Genomic DNA, 18,686 nt, shown 5'->3' on the forward strand with positions numbered 1-18,686 from the left:
ATCCTACAATATCACCCCGGCAGCAAATGCAAAGTTCTGTCTATGAAAAACAGTTTGCTTTTTCCTAAATAATGCTGCAGAAATTCTCAGGCCAGGAAAATAGACACCGTTTTTACTGTCTTTCCTACAGGCTTAGAGCCGGCCAAGCTTTCCGTAGCCATCCTGGAGGCCTAAAATGTGCGAGAGGGGAAAACTGGCTCTGTGAGTCGCTGACACTCTCCCCGTTGCTGTTCATAAGTTCCCTGAGATCGGGGATCACTTCTGCGCCGTGGCAATTATCTGCTTGGATCTAGGCATCATTTAGAACAATCTCTGGCAGAACCTCAGAAGGAGATATGCTTTTGTCTCAGATGGGCGTCGCAGGCTGGGGCCGGACCTGGTGAAGCCGCTCGCCGGGTGGCTTGAGGCTCCTGGAGCCAGGACTCCGGCAGAGGGACAGCCTTTGGGGGCTTTCTGTCCTGAGCAGTGTGACACAGTTAAAAAGGGGGGAAAAGAGCCACAAGCCACAGAGTTGCCGATGAAATAGGAGCGGAGTGCCTCTGAGAGCGTGCAGTTGCTGCGGGACCCTGAGCTCACCCACAGGACCGGCGTGTGGCCATGGAGTGAACGTCACCTTGTGTCTAAGAAACGAGAGGGAAATGGCCCGGGAAGTCAACGTGAGCTCCTTCCAGGAATCTGAATGGGAGGTGATTCTCCCAGTCCTGTACCGAGACCGGGCGGTTCAGAAAGTCGAGGAGGAGAGGATACGGTATGCTGCCCTCGGGTGGAAGGATCCGCTGGGCTCTGGGCTTTTTCTGCTAGGAGCCTGCTCCTAGGAACTGGAACTTGGCTAATGACTCCTTGCTTGTGACTCAGCCTCTGCACTGCTAGGTGTCCCCAGGATGGGCAGTGGGCAGGGATTACCTTTATAGTCTTGCTCAGCCTCCCAGATCGTAAGGGACTTGGGAGGCTGCTTTTGTTTTTCACTTAAAATGGTGACTTTTTTTGTGATAAATTTGCCTACTTTGCACGAAGAACTCTAGTGACACTGGCAGGCCCTCCCCCCGCCCCCCGCCACCCTGGGGCAAGCCTTCCAGTTCGGGGGTTTTCCTAAATTATTTTTGGTGATACCTGGAGGCACAAAGAAAGGCAAAGAAAGCAGCTTAGAAACAGCAAATATGCCAGAATCTATTTCTCTCTCTCTCTCTCTTTTTTTTTTTTTTGCTGGCTTTGGCTTCCAAGTTGCCTGTCAGGAAAGGGGAGAAAAAGGCAGGAACCTGCTGGGCCTGTTCTGGCTGGTTTGTCAATAGGGAACGACTTCACTCATCTGTCTCTAAGCCGCAGTTGGACGTCAGTTAGCATTTAATAAAGCAGGGCTAGGCTGTATCCAAACAGTGTCCCCCCTTAGCTGCCAAGGCCTGTCTTGAAACACTCAGGAGATTAAATAGCGGCTGTTGCTTTGTCTGTCAACGCTCATGGGGGACGTGAGGCCTAGAAAAAGAAGGGAGAAGGCTTTTGGGGTTGGTTTGTTTTTAAGGGCAGAACTCTTTCAGAACCTGCCAAGAAAAATGCATGTATAAAATAAACCTTCGGACAACCAAACACTCAGAATGAGGGAAATTTGCTGGTCAACTGGATCTGTCCTCACCTGTTGTCCCCAGATCCTCTAAACATGCTTACACTGTCTTTCACTGAGAAAGGGAGAACGCAGACCGGAGTGGGATTTTCTTGGGTAATTAAAGATCTTTTGGTGACTTAGCAACATCATTTTGGATGTCAACAAAGAACATGGACACTGTGGTCAGGAAGGTTTGTTCCTGAGGGTACCGATTCTGGGGCAAATCCTGAAAGTTGGATGTAAGCTTGTTTCTTGGAATTGGTTTCTTCTTTTTAAAAGGAGGTAAAGGGTATTTCAGAATATTCTGGCTACTGACAACTTTTGGGGCCCCTTTGCACCAGAGCTATTATCTGGGGGAAGGGGGCTGGGACACCCATTAAGAAACAGCGGAGCAGAGCACCAGTGACCTAATTTTATTGGGTAACCAATGATGTAGCAGGCATGTGTGCTGCGTCTGTGTGAATCTTTCCGTGCCTTGCACATGAGAGTGAATATGATTTTCTGTTTTTTCCCCCTCTCCTTACCCCGTTCTTTCTTACCATTCTAGTGCCCTTTGGGCACCAAGGGAAGAACCTGGAGCAAGTTAGTAGCTCACTCCCCTGGGCCAGGCCTCTTGCCCTTGGGCCTTTTAATCCTCATGGCGACCCCGGAGGCACATGATTCTTGGTTCCACCCACAGCTGAGAAAGCCTCCGAGCCTCTAGTTTGCCCACGGCAGGGACGGGGGGGGGGGGGGGGGGCGCGGGGGGCAGGAGGGTTGGATGGCAAAGCCCCTTCTGTCTTGCCCTGGCGGGACCGCTGGGGCCCTGGCCATGGAGGAGGGTGTCTGGCGTCTGTCCTTCCACTCGGTCAGCCCTTACTGAACTCTCTGGGCCGCAGGAAACTGAAGACGCACCTGCAGCACCTCCGGTGGAAAGGCGCGAAGAGCGCGGGCCAGGAGTACAGCGAGAAGTCCTGCGCCCGCTGCCAGCGCGGGCTCGGGCTGCTGCTGAACCGCGGGGCCGTGTGCCAGGGCTGCAGCCACCGCGTGTGCTCCGCGTGCCGCGTCTTCCCGAGCAGTGGCCCCGTCTGGAGGTGCACCGTGTGCTACGAGGGCAGGTGAGGATGGCGGACGCCTCGCGGGGGGTCCGGGACAAACCTCCCATCCTGTAGGTAAATGTTTGCAGAGAGCCTGCCACAGTCGCTGGTCAAGACCTGAAAGTCACTGTAATTCAAAAATCAGTTTTTATTATATAAAATATATTTTTTAAAATGTATCAAAGTTTGTCAGGGCTAAGGACGGGCTCGCCGGAAGTTGAGTCGTTTGGGATCCCGAGTCGCTGCCTGAGCTTTCTCAGAGCTCCGCGCATCTCCTCTGGGCGCAGGGGCGTCGGCGTGACCCTGCGCGGCCGTGAGTAGGGCCTTTCGGGGAGAGGCAAGCGGACCTCCATGGGACTCTCGGATAAAGGCCTGGGGATGCTTCCTGTTAGCGATGGACGGAGCCTACGATTATTTTAATCTTTTGGTGACGTGAGGTTTTTTTAAAAACAATTTTTAACACAGAACCGGTATGTTTGAACTACGCATTTTGAAAATGAAAAAGAACACAGTGGGCTTGGGTCTCCCTGTTCAAAGCAAGCGCATGTCGGTCGTCGGTCCTGAGCACCCAAGGGGGTGTGTTTCTGGGTGCTGGGGGGCAGCGTGCGCCTGGCCGTCCCGGGGCTCATGGGGCGGAGCAGCGGTTGCCCGTGAGGTTCTGGGAGTGGAGCCCGAGCCCTGAGGTCTGCAAGCGAGGGCTCGATGTTGCCGCGGAGGCGCGAGCGCCCAGCCGAGGCTGGCGGAGGCGCCCCCCAGCGTGCGTCGCGGCTGGAGGTTCTCTCCGCTCACGCAGGAGGGTTGCGGTGGTCGGGCACCCGGACGTAATGCCCTTAAATTTCCAGTCCCTTTGCACGGCCTGATTATTTCAGTCGCTCACCCAGAGGAAAGAGAGGTTGCCCAACCACGTGTCTTCGGTCCTGAGCCGCTCGCCTCGCGTTCTCCTGCGGCCGCCAAGGACACCGCTCCTTCAGACCCACCTCCGCGCCCTCAAGGCTCTGTGGTTCGTGGAAGCGGAGCCCTCAGGCTTTGCCCAGCGTGAGAGGAAAAAGCAAAGAGTTGCTGCGATTGGCTCTGGCCACCCTTGTGCTCGTGCACGTCTGGGCTCTTGAGAGGGTAGGTGACCAGGCCAAATAACCCCTCGGGAGAGCGCAAGATTGCCTCGGCCTGGGGGGCTCTGCTGGTTGAAGCATCGTCCTATGAACAGAAAGGTAGCAGGTTTGATTCCCGGTCAGGGGACATGCCTGGGCTGCTTGTTCAGTCCCCAGTTGGGGGCGCGTGAGCAGTAACCGATCGATGTTTCTCTCCCTCCCTTCCTGTCTCTCTAGAATCAGTAATCATGTCTTCGGGTGAGGTTAAACAAAAACCCCGATCTTAAGACCTTCCTTCAGTTTAATCAATCATATATATTTGAAGTGGAGTCATAAACATTGTTGGTAAGAGATTAAATTCTTCAGCATTTTTTCCTGCTAATCATTAAACTATAAGCAAAAAAATCAAAACAGGAGGACAGGGCCCGGGCCACCTCCAAGGACGCCGGCTGTGTTGAAATCTCTGCGGAGAGGTTTCGCGCTCTGGGTGTCGAAACTTTACCCTCCAGGTCCACCCGGTGTGGTTTCTATAACCTCAGCTTCCTCGTTTTGAAATAAGGATGTTTTCTGAAATCCCTAGGACACTTGCCCAACCCCGCGGGCACCGCCGCGGGAAACAGGACCAGGACACGAGAGAGCAGCGCCCCGCCCACAGCCCGCGCCCCGCCTCTGCTCCGCGGCCTCCGGTCCCTGCCCCCGCGGGTCCGCTCCGGGCTGCTGTCCTGCTCTCGGGTAAAACCCGAGCTGGACGGGGGCCCGGAGGAGGGCTTTGCGCCCAATTCTCTTCCTCTGCCTGCTCCTTCCTCGCCTGGGACGTGTTTCCCCAGAACAAGCAGATCCGCGTGAGAACAGGACCAGGGAATTAGGGTTTTAAAGCCAGGAAAGGGGGCGCTCTAGGGTAGCAATTACAAAAAAACTAAAAGCAAGTCCAACGGACAGATTCCCGCAGCCAGGACGAGGCTTGCGCGGGCCTTGGCCTGTGTGGTGTCCAGGAGCCTGAGGGCTCTAAGGCGGAGGGTTCTGCCTTCAGGGAGGGTTTTTCAAGGTGACTTCGAAGAACGTCCGTGGTGGAGCGTCCCTGGAAGGGGTCAGGGTTACAAGTGGGGTCGGACACTGTCAGGGAGAGGAAGCAACGTGGGAATGAGCGGTGACCCCCGCACCGCGTGCAAGACTCTGGGCTAAGCATTTCTTTACACCGAATGTCTTATTTTATCCTTCAAAGAGTCTTATGGGGCAGCCACTACTCTTACTCTCACTTTACAGGTGAGGAAATGGAGGCTTGGAGACACCAGTTAGCCCAAAGCCATGAGCTCAGTAAGACTAGCACCTGGGTGCCCCGAGGCCCGTCCCTCCTGGACCTCGGTCCCCTCCTGTGTGCCTGGAAACTCCTCCGTGAGTGCAGATTCTCCAAAGCCCCTCAGGAGGGTCTGGATTGGGGACATGTGCGTTTTGCCAGAAGAAAACCACACAGAAGCCGGCTGTTGGGCAGGGCGGACTCGGTAGGGGGAAGACAAGGTAACCAGCCACGTGGACGTCCTTGTAGTGAAACCAGGCATGAGATGATGAGGCCGGTGGTGGTACAGATGGCGAATGTGACAGACAGTTCAGCATAGGGTGGTGGACCTTAGTTATGGGGGACGAAAGAGGGAAAAAAGTCAAAAATGGCTCTGAGGACTAGTTTTTTATGCCTAACCTGCTCGTAGAGCATAGGAAAAACTAAAAGAAATGGAGGGTAAAGGAGAGGCATCCGAGAGAACAGTAAACCAAAACGAGTGGAAAGGACTTAGAAGGAGCCAGCTGGCCAGAACTTGCTTCCGGTAGTGAGGGCCGTGTGTCGTCCTCAGTGGGAGCCATCAGAAGAGGGTGGCTGGGGAGAAGAAGGGAAGAAGAGAACGTCAGAAACATAAACTTATCCTCGCTTCTTGGTTGATACCCTCCTCCCCCTTGGAATTTATTGATAATTTCTGCAGTGAAATGGCCCAAAGTAACAACTATGATGAAATGTCAAGAAGGAGCCAGAGCTTTACATTTCCTGGTTTATTAAAAAAAAAAAAAAAAAAAAAAAAAGACTGAACTTGAAGATTTAGGTTTACGTTGATTTTTTTAAAAAGATGTTCATTTCTTTATTTTTTAGAGAAGGAGGAAAGGAGGGAGAAAGAGAGGGAGAGAAACATCAATATGTGGTTGCCTCTTGCGCGCCCCTTACTGGGGACCTGGCCTGCAACCCAGGCCTGTGCCCTGACTGGGAATTGAACCGGTGTCCCTTTGGTTGGCAGGTTGGTGCCCAACCCATGGAGCCACACCAGCCAGGTTGCTCCATTGATTCCCTCCTGCCACCCCGCTTCAAAATCATACACTATGCAGTAACATCAAATTCCCCATGGACTGCTGAGGACTTACAGTTGCTTGGGACTTTTTCCTTCAAAAAGTGACTTTTCTCTTGCTTGGTAATTGGCTTTGACCATGAGAAATCATTTATTGTTCAGCCCCAGATAATCATGGGTGTGCTTTCTCTGTTTTATTAGGAACACTTTACTGTTTGTAAAATAGTTAGAACAGAGATTTTACACTTAGAGTCTCAAATGATGGCAGGTGGTATCAATTTCCGGGTAATTTCTTGGACTGCTCACATGTTCTCTGATGTACTATGCCTGGTACCAATGAAGAAAAACTTAAGTGTGTTCAGTGCCAAACTGATGCTGACCTTGGCATTGTTGCCACATTCTTAGTTTCAGGTTGGAATTTGAATTATTGCTGCAGAGCAATACGTAATGATTTAAAAAAAGAATTAATAGAACTACTTAAAAGGAAAGTAATGCCTGCCTAATTCTGCTATGTACTTTGTTACTCATATAAACAGTACTTTTATAATTTAAGGTAGCAAAGTCAACAGATAAGAAGCCATTTGTTCCTTTTTCCTTTTAAAATTATGAAAACTTGCTAACAATGAAACTGTTGCCATTTAATTTAATTTGACAAGTTATTAGGCCCCACAATCTAAGGGTGGTAAGTCTGTTACCTCTGTTCTTAGAAAAGGGTCAGGATGCACCTTACATATAATTTTATGTGTTTGAGGCATGTGAATTAATTTTGAGTTCTATTTAGGAAATGAGTATTTGAATCTTGTCATAAATGCTGATAGGCTCTAAGAGCTGGTGTTTTGCGAAAACTTCTCCCACCTGAAAAAAAAAAAGAAAACATTAATGTTGGTTTGGACAATATCATGGCTTTCAAACTGTACTTCAAACAATAAGCCAATGTTTCTAACATTATTCACAATAATCACAAAGTGTGAACAACTCATTTTCTATCAACAGATGAAGGGGTAAACAAAATGTGGTATATAAACACTGTGGAATTCAGCCATAAAAAGAATGAAACCCTGATACATGCTAAAACATGGATGAAACTTGTGAACATCATGCCAAGTGAAATAAGCCATCCACAAGAGGAAAAATACTGTATTATTCTATTTACCTGAGGTACCTAGAGTAGGCAAATAGAGACAAATATTTTATAAACAATTTTATTCATTAGCCAATCATTTTAAAATATCTATATTCTTTTACATTACTTTCACTTTCAGAATATCTCCTCCAATATTTACTTTTGTCACCTACATTGTTTTATAATTATATTTACAATAATTATTAAACTAACTCTATATTTTAACTGATTCAAGGCCTTATTGTCAGTCTTTTGCGACAACGATTTCCCAGTTTGCAGGTTCTTTGTTTTGATTCAAGGATTTCCCCCCAAAGAATATGTGGGCGGCATGTGTTTCGGGCCTTGCGTTTTTGCAGGTGCCTTCAGGAGCCTTTCGTCACGAGCGATGGCTTCAGCGGCTGTTGCATCGAGAGTCCCAATCTTTTAATCTCAAGTTTTAGTAGAGCATTCTTGTTGTCTTTTGGAATTTAATGTAACACAGACACCTGAGGCTAGTTGCATTTTTATTTTTTAAGTTTATCATCTGGTTTTTATGTACTAGAAATATATTGTTTTTCCCTATACCCTGTAATTAAGAACAGTTTCAAGTACCTGTCTGGCTATGAGTCTCTCCACATTGAGTTTTATGAAAGAAAGACAGTGCCTTTGAGCTAACTGTCCCTTGAGTTTGCTTGTTTAATTTTTTTAAGTTGTGGTAAAATATGCATGACATACAATTTACTATCTTGACAATTTTTAAGTGGACAGTTCAGTGGCATTAAGCACATTCACATTATTGTGCATCCGTCACCATCATTTATCTCCAGAACTTTTTATCTTGCAAAACAGAAACTCTGTTCCATTAAACACCCCCCTTCCTCCCCGCTCCCCAGCCCCCGGCACCCACCCATCTACTTCCTGTCTGTGAATCTTCACTACTCTAGGGACCTCATAGGAGTGAATAGTATGGTATTTGTCTTTTTTGTGATGGCTTATTTCACTTATCATAAGGTCCTTAAGTTTCATCCATGTTATAGCATGTGTCAGAATTTCCTTCCTTTTTAAGGTTGAGTAATATTCGGTTGTATGTATATACCACATTTTTTTAATCCATTAATCTGTTGATGGACCCTTGGGTAGCTTCCACCTTTTGGCTATTGTGAATAACACTGCTATAAATATAGTATCAGTCTTCTCTGTGTCTACCCAGGAGAGGAACTGCTAGATCTTTTTATGTTTAATTTTTTGAGGCACTGCCATACCGTAGCCCATAGTAGCTGCACCATTGTATTTGAGATGTTCCCACCAGCACACATGGGCTCCCAATTCTCTGCGTCCTCAAGCACACTTATTATTTTCTGTTTGTTGTTGTTGTTGATGTTTTTTATGGTAGTCACTAGTGAGTGAGGTGGCGGTTGGCTTGTTTTTTGACTGAGTACCATTTTCTCCAGTCAGGCCTAATTGTTCCCATCACTCCTTTGCCTTGGCTTCTTCGGGAATAACTTTTCATACCTCGTTCTCTATCCTCCATTTGCATATTATCCTCTCCTTCAGCAGTTAGCGTCTTTTCCTTTTCCTGTTGTGTTCTGGGAAAGCGTGTCTCCTTGGTCAGCTTCACTGACTCAACCTTCCAGACTCAGTTCTGCCCTTTCTGTTGCTGACACGGTTCGCTCTCCTCTGCGTTGTGAGTTTCCTAAATCTTCCTGTATTCCAGTCTGTAGTCTCGTCGCTTCAGCCTGGCTTCTCCTTATGTCTTTTTCTTTCCTTTCCACAGAGGCAGAGGCAGGTCTTAAATGTTTTTGAAGACTAACTGCTTTCTGCAACTTTCCCTGGTGCACAGAGTAAGCGTTTCCTGGGCTTCAGGACTCAGTTACTCCTGCCTGTGGCATCGTGTCCGAGGCTCGCGCTGACGCTTCAGACGTCTGGGTTGAGGTTTTGCCGACAGAGAACAGCTGGTCCTTGTCCTTTGCCCGCCTCATGGCCACTTTGATGGTGGGGGATCCCTTCTTAGATCTGCGGGGACAACAGGGTGACCTACAGCATCTTACTGCATTTTCTCCGCCGAGGCCTTAGCAGGTACAGCTCTGTCCGGCTGCACAATTTTTCTTACTTTCATTGACTAGTGACCTGATACAACAAACCGAGAATTGCAAACCCATGAGCAGCAGGCACCGGACAGCCCACTGGCCTTGTTTCTTTGGCCTGCATAACGTCCACTACTTACTCTCTTACTGCCGTACATGGGGGCACAGGTGCTCCGGTTCACCGGGGCGCCCGCCCCTTCCTGTTGCCTCACACCCGGCCCGCTCTTCTTGTCTGCAGTGGCTGCTGGGAGCCTGGGTCTGTGAGCCCCCCACCCGTTCAGAGGGCACGATGCCACGAGGCCACAGTGCACACCGCCACTGGGTCTGCCTACGTTGGGTCCCGCCTTATCCCTTCGATTCTCAGGGTGCTCCCTGCTGACGCAGGGACGGCCCTCTATCCACCGACCCACACATGTGTCCTGGCCCTTGCCGCGGGCCTCCATCGTGCCTGAGGCTATGAGTGCAGCACCGAACAGGACACGGTGGGCACCTGTCTTCTCTGAGGCCAAGTAAAAAAGAGTTATCAATGTTTTGCACAAAGCGGTGGCAGCAGCTTGATAAAGCCATTTCCTTATCTTCATCTCCACGCATTCTGACTCTTCTCCCAGTTATCTAGGGTTTAATCACAATGATCAGTCTTTTTTCCTGTAAGAACGCTGAGATCAGATCTACTGAGCGGGTGCAAAAAAACCTCACTATTTTGCTTTGTAAGTAAAAACCATCTGAGATGCAAGATTATTTGAACTAGAACAATTTTCAACGGCATGGGTGCTTAGGACCACGTTAGCTGGGCATCTCGGCGACTGGTGACGCTGGCGCAAAGCTGCTAGGTTGGTCTCAGTTTTACCATATGTGGCTTCATTTACAAACCACCAGGCTCTCTGGAGGCTTCTTTGCCATCAGGGCACCGGTTGGGGAGCAGGTCTCCCCAGAATTGTGCTTCTTTAAGCCATTCGAAGCATCCTGACTGTACAGATCAGTCCCCACTTCTCTCCGTTGAGTGGCGGAAAATACATGGAGCAACTCCAGGGACATCATGCCGGCTGCTGGGAGCACAGGGCACGGAGGGCTGAGCCACCTTTGTATTTGAGCTGCACCATTGTATCCGGGCTCCAGATGCGAAGAGCCCGGAGGCAAAGGCAAAATGCCTTCCCGGGGACTGCTTGGCTCCCTGCTGGCTGAGAGTCCTGGCAGTCTTTCAGGGCTGTCCATTCACCGCGCTGTCGGACTTCCATTTGCTAGGACTGGCCAAACGCCCCTCAGCAGCGCTTCTCATTGGCTCGTGCGCTGACGGCAGCAGCGAGCTCAGGGCTGTGGAAATGCAAGCCGGGGCGCGGGGGCGGGGGTGGGGGGTGGGGGGCGCTGGGCACCCCAGGAGGGCGCTGAGGGTTCCACGCCAGGGCCCTCGTGCAGGGAGGGTCAGCGCGGAGGCCGGGCTCCGAGAGCACCCGGCCCCTGACACTCTACCCTCTGCTGGCTCTGCCACGCTGGCTTTCATGTTTCAAGATACACTTTCTCACGGAAATGAAAAGTTTGAAGGAAGCAAGTCACGCTTCTGTTTGAGAAATGTGAACACATTAACCTATCGCTGAGCTCAGGGAATGTTCCCGAAGTTTTCGTAGTCACACTCTGGTCAGTCGTCTGGGAAGAAAGAAGAAAGGCTCTCCTTGGCCACTGTGCCAGGCTCCCCTGCGCTGGCCCGGGCAAGCCCAGAGACACGGCAGGGTCTGCACCCCCGTCCTAGACCGGGAGAGCGATAGGTGGCCCCCCTTTTAAAATTCGGGATTGGCGTGGACAGGGAGCCCCGCTGAAAGGTGGTAAGGGGTAACCACCTGCGACATGGCACTTCTGCGTAAGTTCTTATGGAGATGCAGCCCAAATCTACTGAGTTCTCAGAGGACACAGCCTCACACACAAGGTGCTGGTTAGGACTGAGGCATTTTTACCCTCCATTCATTTTTTCTATCTATCTATCTATCTATCTAGATATTTCTAGAGAGAGGGGAAGGGAAGGAGAGAGAGAAACATCAGTGTGTGGTTGCCTCTCCTGCGCCTCCTCCTGGGGGCCTAGCCTGCAACCCAGGCAGGTGCCCTGACTGGGAATTGAACTGATGACACTTTGATTCGCAGGCCGGCGCCCAATCCACTGAGCCCCACCCACCAGGGATGCCCTCCATTCTCTAATCACGGAAAAGCCCAGGAGGCCTGTGAGTTTGTGCCCACATCGCTCCCAGCTGAATCGTTCCTGCTTGAACTTTACAGGTCATCTGTGGGGATTTAATGAGCTGGTTAGAGGGTTCCATCAGATGAGTAGCACAAGGGGACTAGTTAGAAGGCTCCATCGGATGACGAGCGTGAGGCGCCTGGAAGGTTACATTGGATGGCCAGCACTAGGCGACTAGTTAGATCGTTGCAGCAGATGACTAGCACGGGTGACTGGTATCTAACGTGCCTGCCTCCTGTTCTGGGCTCGGAAGCGGGGCTGGAGGGGCACTTGGTGGTCATGAGTGGCGGTGGCTTCCTCGGGTGTTTTCACCTCCCTCTCCCCGCTCCCCTTCGCCGGTTTTCATTTCTTGTGACTGTGTGTGTATGTGCGTGTGTGTTTACTTCTCAACGGTGGCCTGTGACTGGCCAGCTCAACGCCTACGGAGAGCGTCGCCGATGACAGGTGCTGGATCCCCGGCCCTGACCCGGTCTCCAGGCTGGGGCCTTGCCCCGGCCCCAGACCCGTCGCACATTCCCGTGTGTTTGGTCACAGGGCAACGAGCTGGGAAGCGCGAGAGCGTAAGCAGCTGAAATGGGTTACCACCTCGAGGAAAAGACCCCGCGGCGAAGTGCTTTTGTCAGAGGGGGGGCTCCTTGTCGCCGCCGTTCATTTCGCTGTCCTACCCTCCTCGTCCGGCGGTTAGACCTGTCCTCCTTCTAAGGACGAAAGAGACCCTCTCGAAACAGAACAAGAGACACCTCGCCCCCCGTTCACCTCTCCGAACTTCCTCTGGGCTGGACCTTCTGCTTGACCTCAGGGGCCAGAGGGGAAAGGTCTGCTGAGACACTGAGGTCTCTCACGTATTGCGTGTTGACTTAGTAGATCAGTTATTCATGTTTCTGATTTTACAGCTGCAAATGCTCCCTGTCTCTAAAGACATGTCATGGGTGAACGGTTTATGTGTTTTTGGCTCTGAGTGGTAGTGACTGATTATCAGGATTTATGCTCCTGTATGATGTTCTGTTCCAGTCACTCAGCATTGGAAAGAATCATTTACATACTAACCAGAGTATAGGATAGTTTCTGACCAGATGAAGGGGAGAAAGTTGGTTGATGTCTCTGATAACTCCTGGAATTCCATAGAGGAAGATAGGATTTTTTAATTAAAAAATGTGCATTGGTATATGTCTGTGAATTTACTTACAGTAACAGCATCTATAAGCCTTTTAAAAAATCCACTGACGTTCATATATAACTTAAAAGAATCTAATGGAAAACTCCTTTCAGTAAATACTTTATAGAAGAGAACCATCCATATGTCGAAGTTTCCATGTTTCTTAAATAACCAAGCAATTGGCAAGTTTCGCAGCCCGTTATTTTAAGGGTGGGAACAGTTTATAACTTCTGTGCACTTACTGTTTCACATCAAAGAAGGACATTAACAGTGCTACCTTTCCAAAGTTCAGTGAGGTCGAGGGTGCTTTCTCCAGAAATTTGGAAACCGTCCAGAGTAAAGCACACATGGAGGGGAATGCAGGCAGGGTCATCTAGAGCGCCCCCTGCTGTCCTCTCTGTGACAAAGAGGGAAGGAGACACGCCCTGGGGAGCCCCTGCCAGACCCGCTGCCCAAGGAGCCCTCCCGCGTCCTCACGTGCTCCGCCAGGACCCACAGTCCCAAATCTCCACTGCAGCTCATCCACCCCCTTTCTCAGACTTAAGGTCCTCCAGGAACCTTCTCTGTTGGCTCTTGGTAAATGTGGTTAACTTAGGCTCACCCTAAATTAAGCTAAGAGGGATCTTATCCTTCATGCCATTGCTTCCCACTGTAAACATGACCATGTTATTTTTTTATTTTATTTTTTAAAATTACAGGTATTGGGTAACAGTGGCTAAGAATAGTATATACATTTCAGGTGTAAAACTTTATAATACAACCTCTGTATACTCAATTAAATGTGTTATTTCGATGGCAGTTTTGTTTCTTCTTGTATATTTAATCAGAAAACATTACGCGTTACCATGCGCTGGGCGTACACACAGGTTAAGGCGTATACACTGCATGTACCTATTACATATAAGGAAAGATGCACCCACGCTGAGCTCCCCACTCTGCTGCGAACTGGTCACATCACGTAACCTCTCTGGGAAATCTGCAGGCCAGGGGCTGGGACAGGACCTTGGACGCAGAGGTCATCGCAAAGCCGGTCTTGCGTGACGCCCCCTCCGTCCCTGTTGGGAGCAGCGCCGCCCACACCCCCAGCTGACGCTTCCTTCTGCTTGCTTTTCAGAAACGTGAGAATAAAAACTGGAGAATGGTTCTTCGAGGAACGAGCCAAGAAGTTTCCAACTGAAGGTAAACGCTCCCAGAATCTTTACTAAATTAAAAATGATATATTGCTAGTTTTAAAGCATTTGGTTTAAAACTTTTGACTATAAACACCTTTACAGGGCAAGGGAGCCAGGCCTCCGGCTCCCGCTCACCTGGCCCACCGGTTCACAGGTTCCTGCCCGCCACCCCCCACCCCGCCCCTGCTGTTCCTGCCTTTGACCACGGCGTTGCCCCATCTTCCCCCCTCCCCACCGTTCCCCTGATGCCCTGCTTCTGGGAGTGATGTCTCCCGCCCACGAAACACCAGCAGCTCTGGTCAGCGTGTCTCCCAGAGTCGTTGGAAGTGGCATAGGTCATGCCACTCTTTGTGCATTTCTTTCTCTTTCTCTCCGCAAGCAGAACCTGTGCTTAGAGATCCTGTTAGCCCCTAACAGCACCGAGCACAACGCCTTGTTCAGGACACCTGATCAGAATAGTCGCATGAATAAGCCAAGACCACAGCACGTGGGTAGCATTAGAATTGAGCAGACGTCCACGGTTATGAAGTCACAGGACACGATTATGTGAGTGAAAGGGTGCGTTTGGTCCATGGACCAGGAGTGTCTCATAAAACTTTCGCACCGTTGCTGTAATGCTGTGGTCAGTAGCTGGGACTCAAACCCGTGGAGAGAGCTAACTGCTGCGGGTATGGAAGTGTCATGTCAGAGGGTGTGAGTGGTACAGGTAGGAGAGTGACTGATCAGACACAGGCGCGCGCACACATGGTCAAAATAAAGAGGGGCCAGCATGCTCTGTGGACCACACCCGTCTGTCGGGTGACGGGTGGGTGCCCCCGCCCAGCAGCGTGAGCCCGCGGAGGCCTCACTCAGGGGGCCTGTGCTGACCTAGAGGGGAAGGGGCCGCTGGAAGCACTGCCCCTCCAGAAAAAGTATCAGTTTGAGATAGAGAAATAAGGCATTTAGTATCCACCAAATGTGTGCTGTCAAGTAAAGGCAGCGTTGGCTTGAGTGTGGACGCTCAGCTTTTATAAAAGTGCTGTTAAACAGCGGCTCGTATTCAGTTGGCACAAAATTCTCCCCTGGGTCCTACTCCTGCCTCTTCTGACTCAAGACAAAAGCATGCTTCTGCCTAGCGCACTGGAATCTGGAGGAAAACGTGCAACTGAGGGGAGTGCTCGAGGAAAAGAACGCGGCGGCGGCGGAGCCCCTCCAGGCCGGGGTTCCTCGGCCCTTTTCCCCTCGCTGTCCTGTCTCCCGGCCCCGAGCAGCCTGGCTACCACTGGCGGTGTTTTTTCCATACTACCCGTCGGGGAGAGTCTAACGTTCCAGGCGCATTGCAAGTGTGTTTGGGAACCGAGGCCTCTGGGGCGTGCCCGGGACCTTTGTGACAGCCTGTGTGTTCATCCCGCAGGGACTCTTGGGCTCCCGTCCCATCGCGTGCGTGACCAGGGCAGAGCACGGCAGCGGGGTCACCTCTAAGTTTGGGGGCTTTGTTTTGTTGCTTTAAATTGTGTTGGCGGGGGTGGGGCAGGTGTATTCAGCCAGTAGGTGGGCCCTCATTTTTCTCACTTGGTTCCAGTTCATCCGCAATGAAACTGTAGCGAGTGAAATTTCTGTGATTTCTGTTTTTTTAGAATCATATTCACCAGGTGTAATTTTTTATATCACTTAGTAATGGGTGTGTGATCTTCCCACAGTGTGTGGTACGCACCCAACACACGTCCGCTTGTCTCACGGACAGTTCCAGGTCACTAAGCATTTTGCAAATTTTGTCGTTGTTTTTAATCTCCCTTTAGTTCTTTTTTTGTCCTTTTATTTATTTATTTTTAAAAATCTTTTTTTTTCCCCCTGTGATTTCTCAATACCAATGCAGTGAAGATGTCTCCTGGGTGTTTTTAAAAACCACTTTTGGAAGTTTTAGTTTCATTATTTCAGTTCAGTACATTAATATGCAGACCAGAACCTGTACATATGTGTGTATGTGTGCACATGTGTGCCCTGTGTTCTCCTAAGTGTGTGCACTTGTGCTGTGTGCCCACGTGTGTGCACATATATGTGCTGTGTGCACACCAGTGTGTACATGTTTGCCCTGAACGTGCTGTGTACATGTGCTTGTGCATGCCATGTGCACTCCTGTTTGCATGTGATGTGTGCTCATGCATGCATAGGTGCGTGTGCATGCATGTATGTAAATGTGCTATGTGCACTCCTGTGTGTGATATGTGCGCTCATATGTATAGGCGCGCGGTGCATGCATGTGCATTCCCACGTGCTGGCAGGCACTAGCTGGCATCTTGTCCCTTGTCTGCACGCGTCCTCCCTGAGTGTAAGTGGGCGGCTGGGCGGCTTGCCTGAGGGAAGCTGTGGGCAAGGAAAGAGATGGGACTGACCTCCAGGGCCTCTCTTTCTTGTCCTGTGACTTTCCACAAGAATGAAAACATCAGTAAGAAAAAACTAAATTCGAGTCATGAAAGTCAGCTCAAACAGAAATCATCCTTTTTGTTTTCATTGTTTCGTCCAAGGGGTAAAGCAAACAAACAATAAAGAGAAAACCAAATCCTTCTCCCTCGTGATGTTTCCTCCAATGCCGAGATGTCTCGTTTTCTTGTCCGATTTTAGTCGGGTTGGGCTCAGGAGGCGTGAGCGAGGAGGAAACGGCCGCCGAGGAGGGCCAGACGGCGGGCGGCAGGGTGGGGCGGCGGGAGAGGCCGTCGGGTCGGCGACGAGGGCTCCCCTGCCCGGGAGGGGCCCGCCTGGCCCGCGTCCGTGCCCCTCGAAGGGAGCCTGGCTCAGTGGCCGGCGCGTTGAATTGTTTGTGTGTTGTATCAGTTGAGGGCCAGTGAGGAAAAGAGAAACCAGGTGATGATTTAACCAAAGAATTTCATTCAAGGAATTGGTTACGCAGGTACTGCTGGAGGGGCTGGGAAGGCGAAGAGGGAACCCAGAGATGGTGACGGTGGGGAGCCGATGCCACCCAGGGCTGATGCCGACAGGACCAGCAGGCTCAGCCTGTCCTTCGTCCCCCGACTCCCTCCAGCTGTCCCCACTCGTGGGCCCTAAGGGAGAGCAGCTACAGCCTCAGGTCTCTGCCACCTTCAGGAGCGTTTGTGCATCTGCCCAATACCTAGTGTTTTTGTTGTGACGGTGTGAACGCAGCTCTTCTGCGTCTTAAGGAGAAGTGAAGGGAAAATGGCGGTTTAAGCCACGAAGGCTCTCAGACAGCTCAGATCTGTGCCTCCTTCTGTGTGTTCGTTACCTATGGCCGGGCAACACATGCTTCTGAAACTGGCGGCTTAAATGAACGTTGTTGTTTCACAGAGTTGCTGTGTTCAGCTGCCGCCGCCTGGGGCGGCAGGGCCCGCTCTGGCAGGGGTCAGGCGCCCGCCTGGCCAGAGGGCGCTGGGGCGGGTCCCTTGGGCGGCCCCCACGCCTGGGTGCTGCCCTCCACCTTGTGGCCCTAGAGAGACAGAGACAGAGCCTTGCACTACCTTAAAAAACCACTTTTGTCGTGGTAAAATACGCATGACATTAAAGTCCCCATTTTAACCATTTTTAGGCGCGCCACTCCGCGGCAGGAAGTGCGTCCGCATTGCGGTGCGTGTGCCACGGCCATCCGTCCCCAGCCCGTGCTCGTCTTCCCAAACTGAAACTCTGCCCCCGTTAGGCAGTAGCTCCTACCCCGCCCCCATCTCCCCAAAGCCGCGGGTAACCTCTGTCCTACCTCGTGTTTTTTTGTCTCCATCAACATCTTTGATGGCCCGGCTTCAGAAGTCACGCCCGTCATTTCTGCTCCATCCTGTGGTTGCTCTGCAGCGTTCTATGGGCCGGAGGGGACAGGGCAGGTGTGCGTGTCAGGGGGCAAGGGCCACTGACTGTATGTGTGATCAGACTATCAGTTTCTACTTTGCTTTTCAAATTCGGTTTCTACTTTGCTTTTAAAATCCAGTTCCGCATGAGCCTTTGCCGACGCTATCCAGACTTCTCCCAACGCACATGGATGCCAGCGTAAGATGCCTCAGGGGCCGGGTTCAGACTTTCATGTCACAGACCCCTCTGTGACAAACACCTTGGCACCTCTGTCTGTTTCCTTGGGGCAACTTTTAGAAGAAAGGTGACTGGTCAAACGTGTGAACCCTTCATGGCTTTGACACGTTCTGCCAAACTCCCCCTCTGGGGAGTGTGCCCACCGGCCTACCCGGCGGGGTGTTCAGGCTGCGCTCTTATCATACGCTCGCCCCAGGGAGGACTATCCCTTGAGATACGATTTCAAATTACATTTGTGATTTTGTTCTGAGTGTGAAGTAATATGTACTCATTTTAAAAACTGAAACGTGAAGAAAAGCATTCCAAGTAATGTCAACAACAGGGACTTCACCCTGAGGACCACCGTTAATATTTGGGTATATATCACTTCTGTTCTTTGGTGAATGTTTGTGTTTATGCTTGTGACTGAATATGTACATTTTTAGGTAAAAAATGAAGAATAGAGGAAATTTTATATGAGTCTAATACATCTGCATAATTGGGATCAAATTGTATATACAGACTTATATTCCGGTATTTCTTCACATAATAACTTATAAAGAACATTTTCCCTATCTTTTTTTAAAATTATATTTTATTGTTTATGTTATTACAGTTGTCCTGACTTTTGCCCCATTGCCCCCGCTCCCCCCAGCGCCCCCCCCAGGCAGTCCCCCCACCATCGTTCATGTCCACAGGTCACGCATACGTGGTCTTTGGCTGCTCCATTTCCTATGCTGTACTTTACATCCCCACGGCTGTTCTGTAGCTACCACTTTGTACTTCTCAGTCCTTTCGCTTTTTTGGCCCATCCCCTTGACTCTCTTGCCGTCTGGAAGCCATCAAAACACTCTCTGT

The 18,686-nt window shown here is 50.5% G+C and overlaps 1 protein-coding gene across 2 annotated transcripts in view; it reads left to right on the forward strand.

Moving 5' to 3' along the window:
• Positions 1-567: 567 nt before the first annotated feature.
• Positions 568-18,686, forward strand: part of SYTL3 (synaptotagmin like 3) — a 56,333-nt gene continuing 38,214 nt past the window's right edge. Inside the window, exons 1-3 of one of the 2 annotated variants that reach the window (XM_054568987.1) lie at positions 568-748; positions 2,476-2,694; positions 13,766-13,830. In XM_054568987.1, coding sequence (XP_054424962.1) covers positions 639-748; positions 2,476-2,694; positions 13,766-13,830 — 394 coding nt within the window. In that variant the 5' untranslated portion in view covers positions 568-638. The remainder of the gene's footprint in view (positions 749-2,475; positions 2,695-13,765; positions 13,831-18,686) is intronic. The other variant, XM_054568986.1, reaches the window with a different exon arrangement.

The sequence above is a fragment of the Pteronotus mesoamericanus genome, unplaced genomic scaffold, assembly GCF_021234165.1.
Source record: "Pteronotus mesoamericanus isolate MK-2021 breed Mesoamerican mustached bat unplaced genomic scaffold, CSHL_Meso_final contig_20, whole genome shotgun sequence".
Classification (NCBI taxonomy): Eukaryota; Metazoa; Chordata; class Mammalia; order Chiroptera; family Mormoopidae; genus Pteronotus; species Pteronotus mesoamericanus.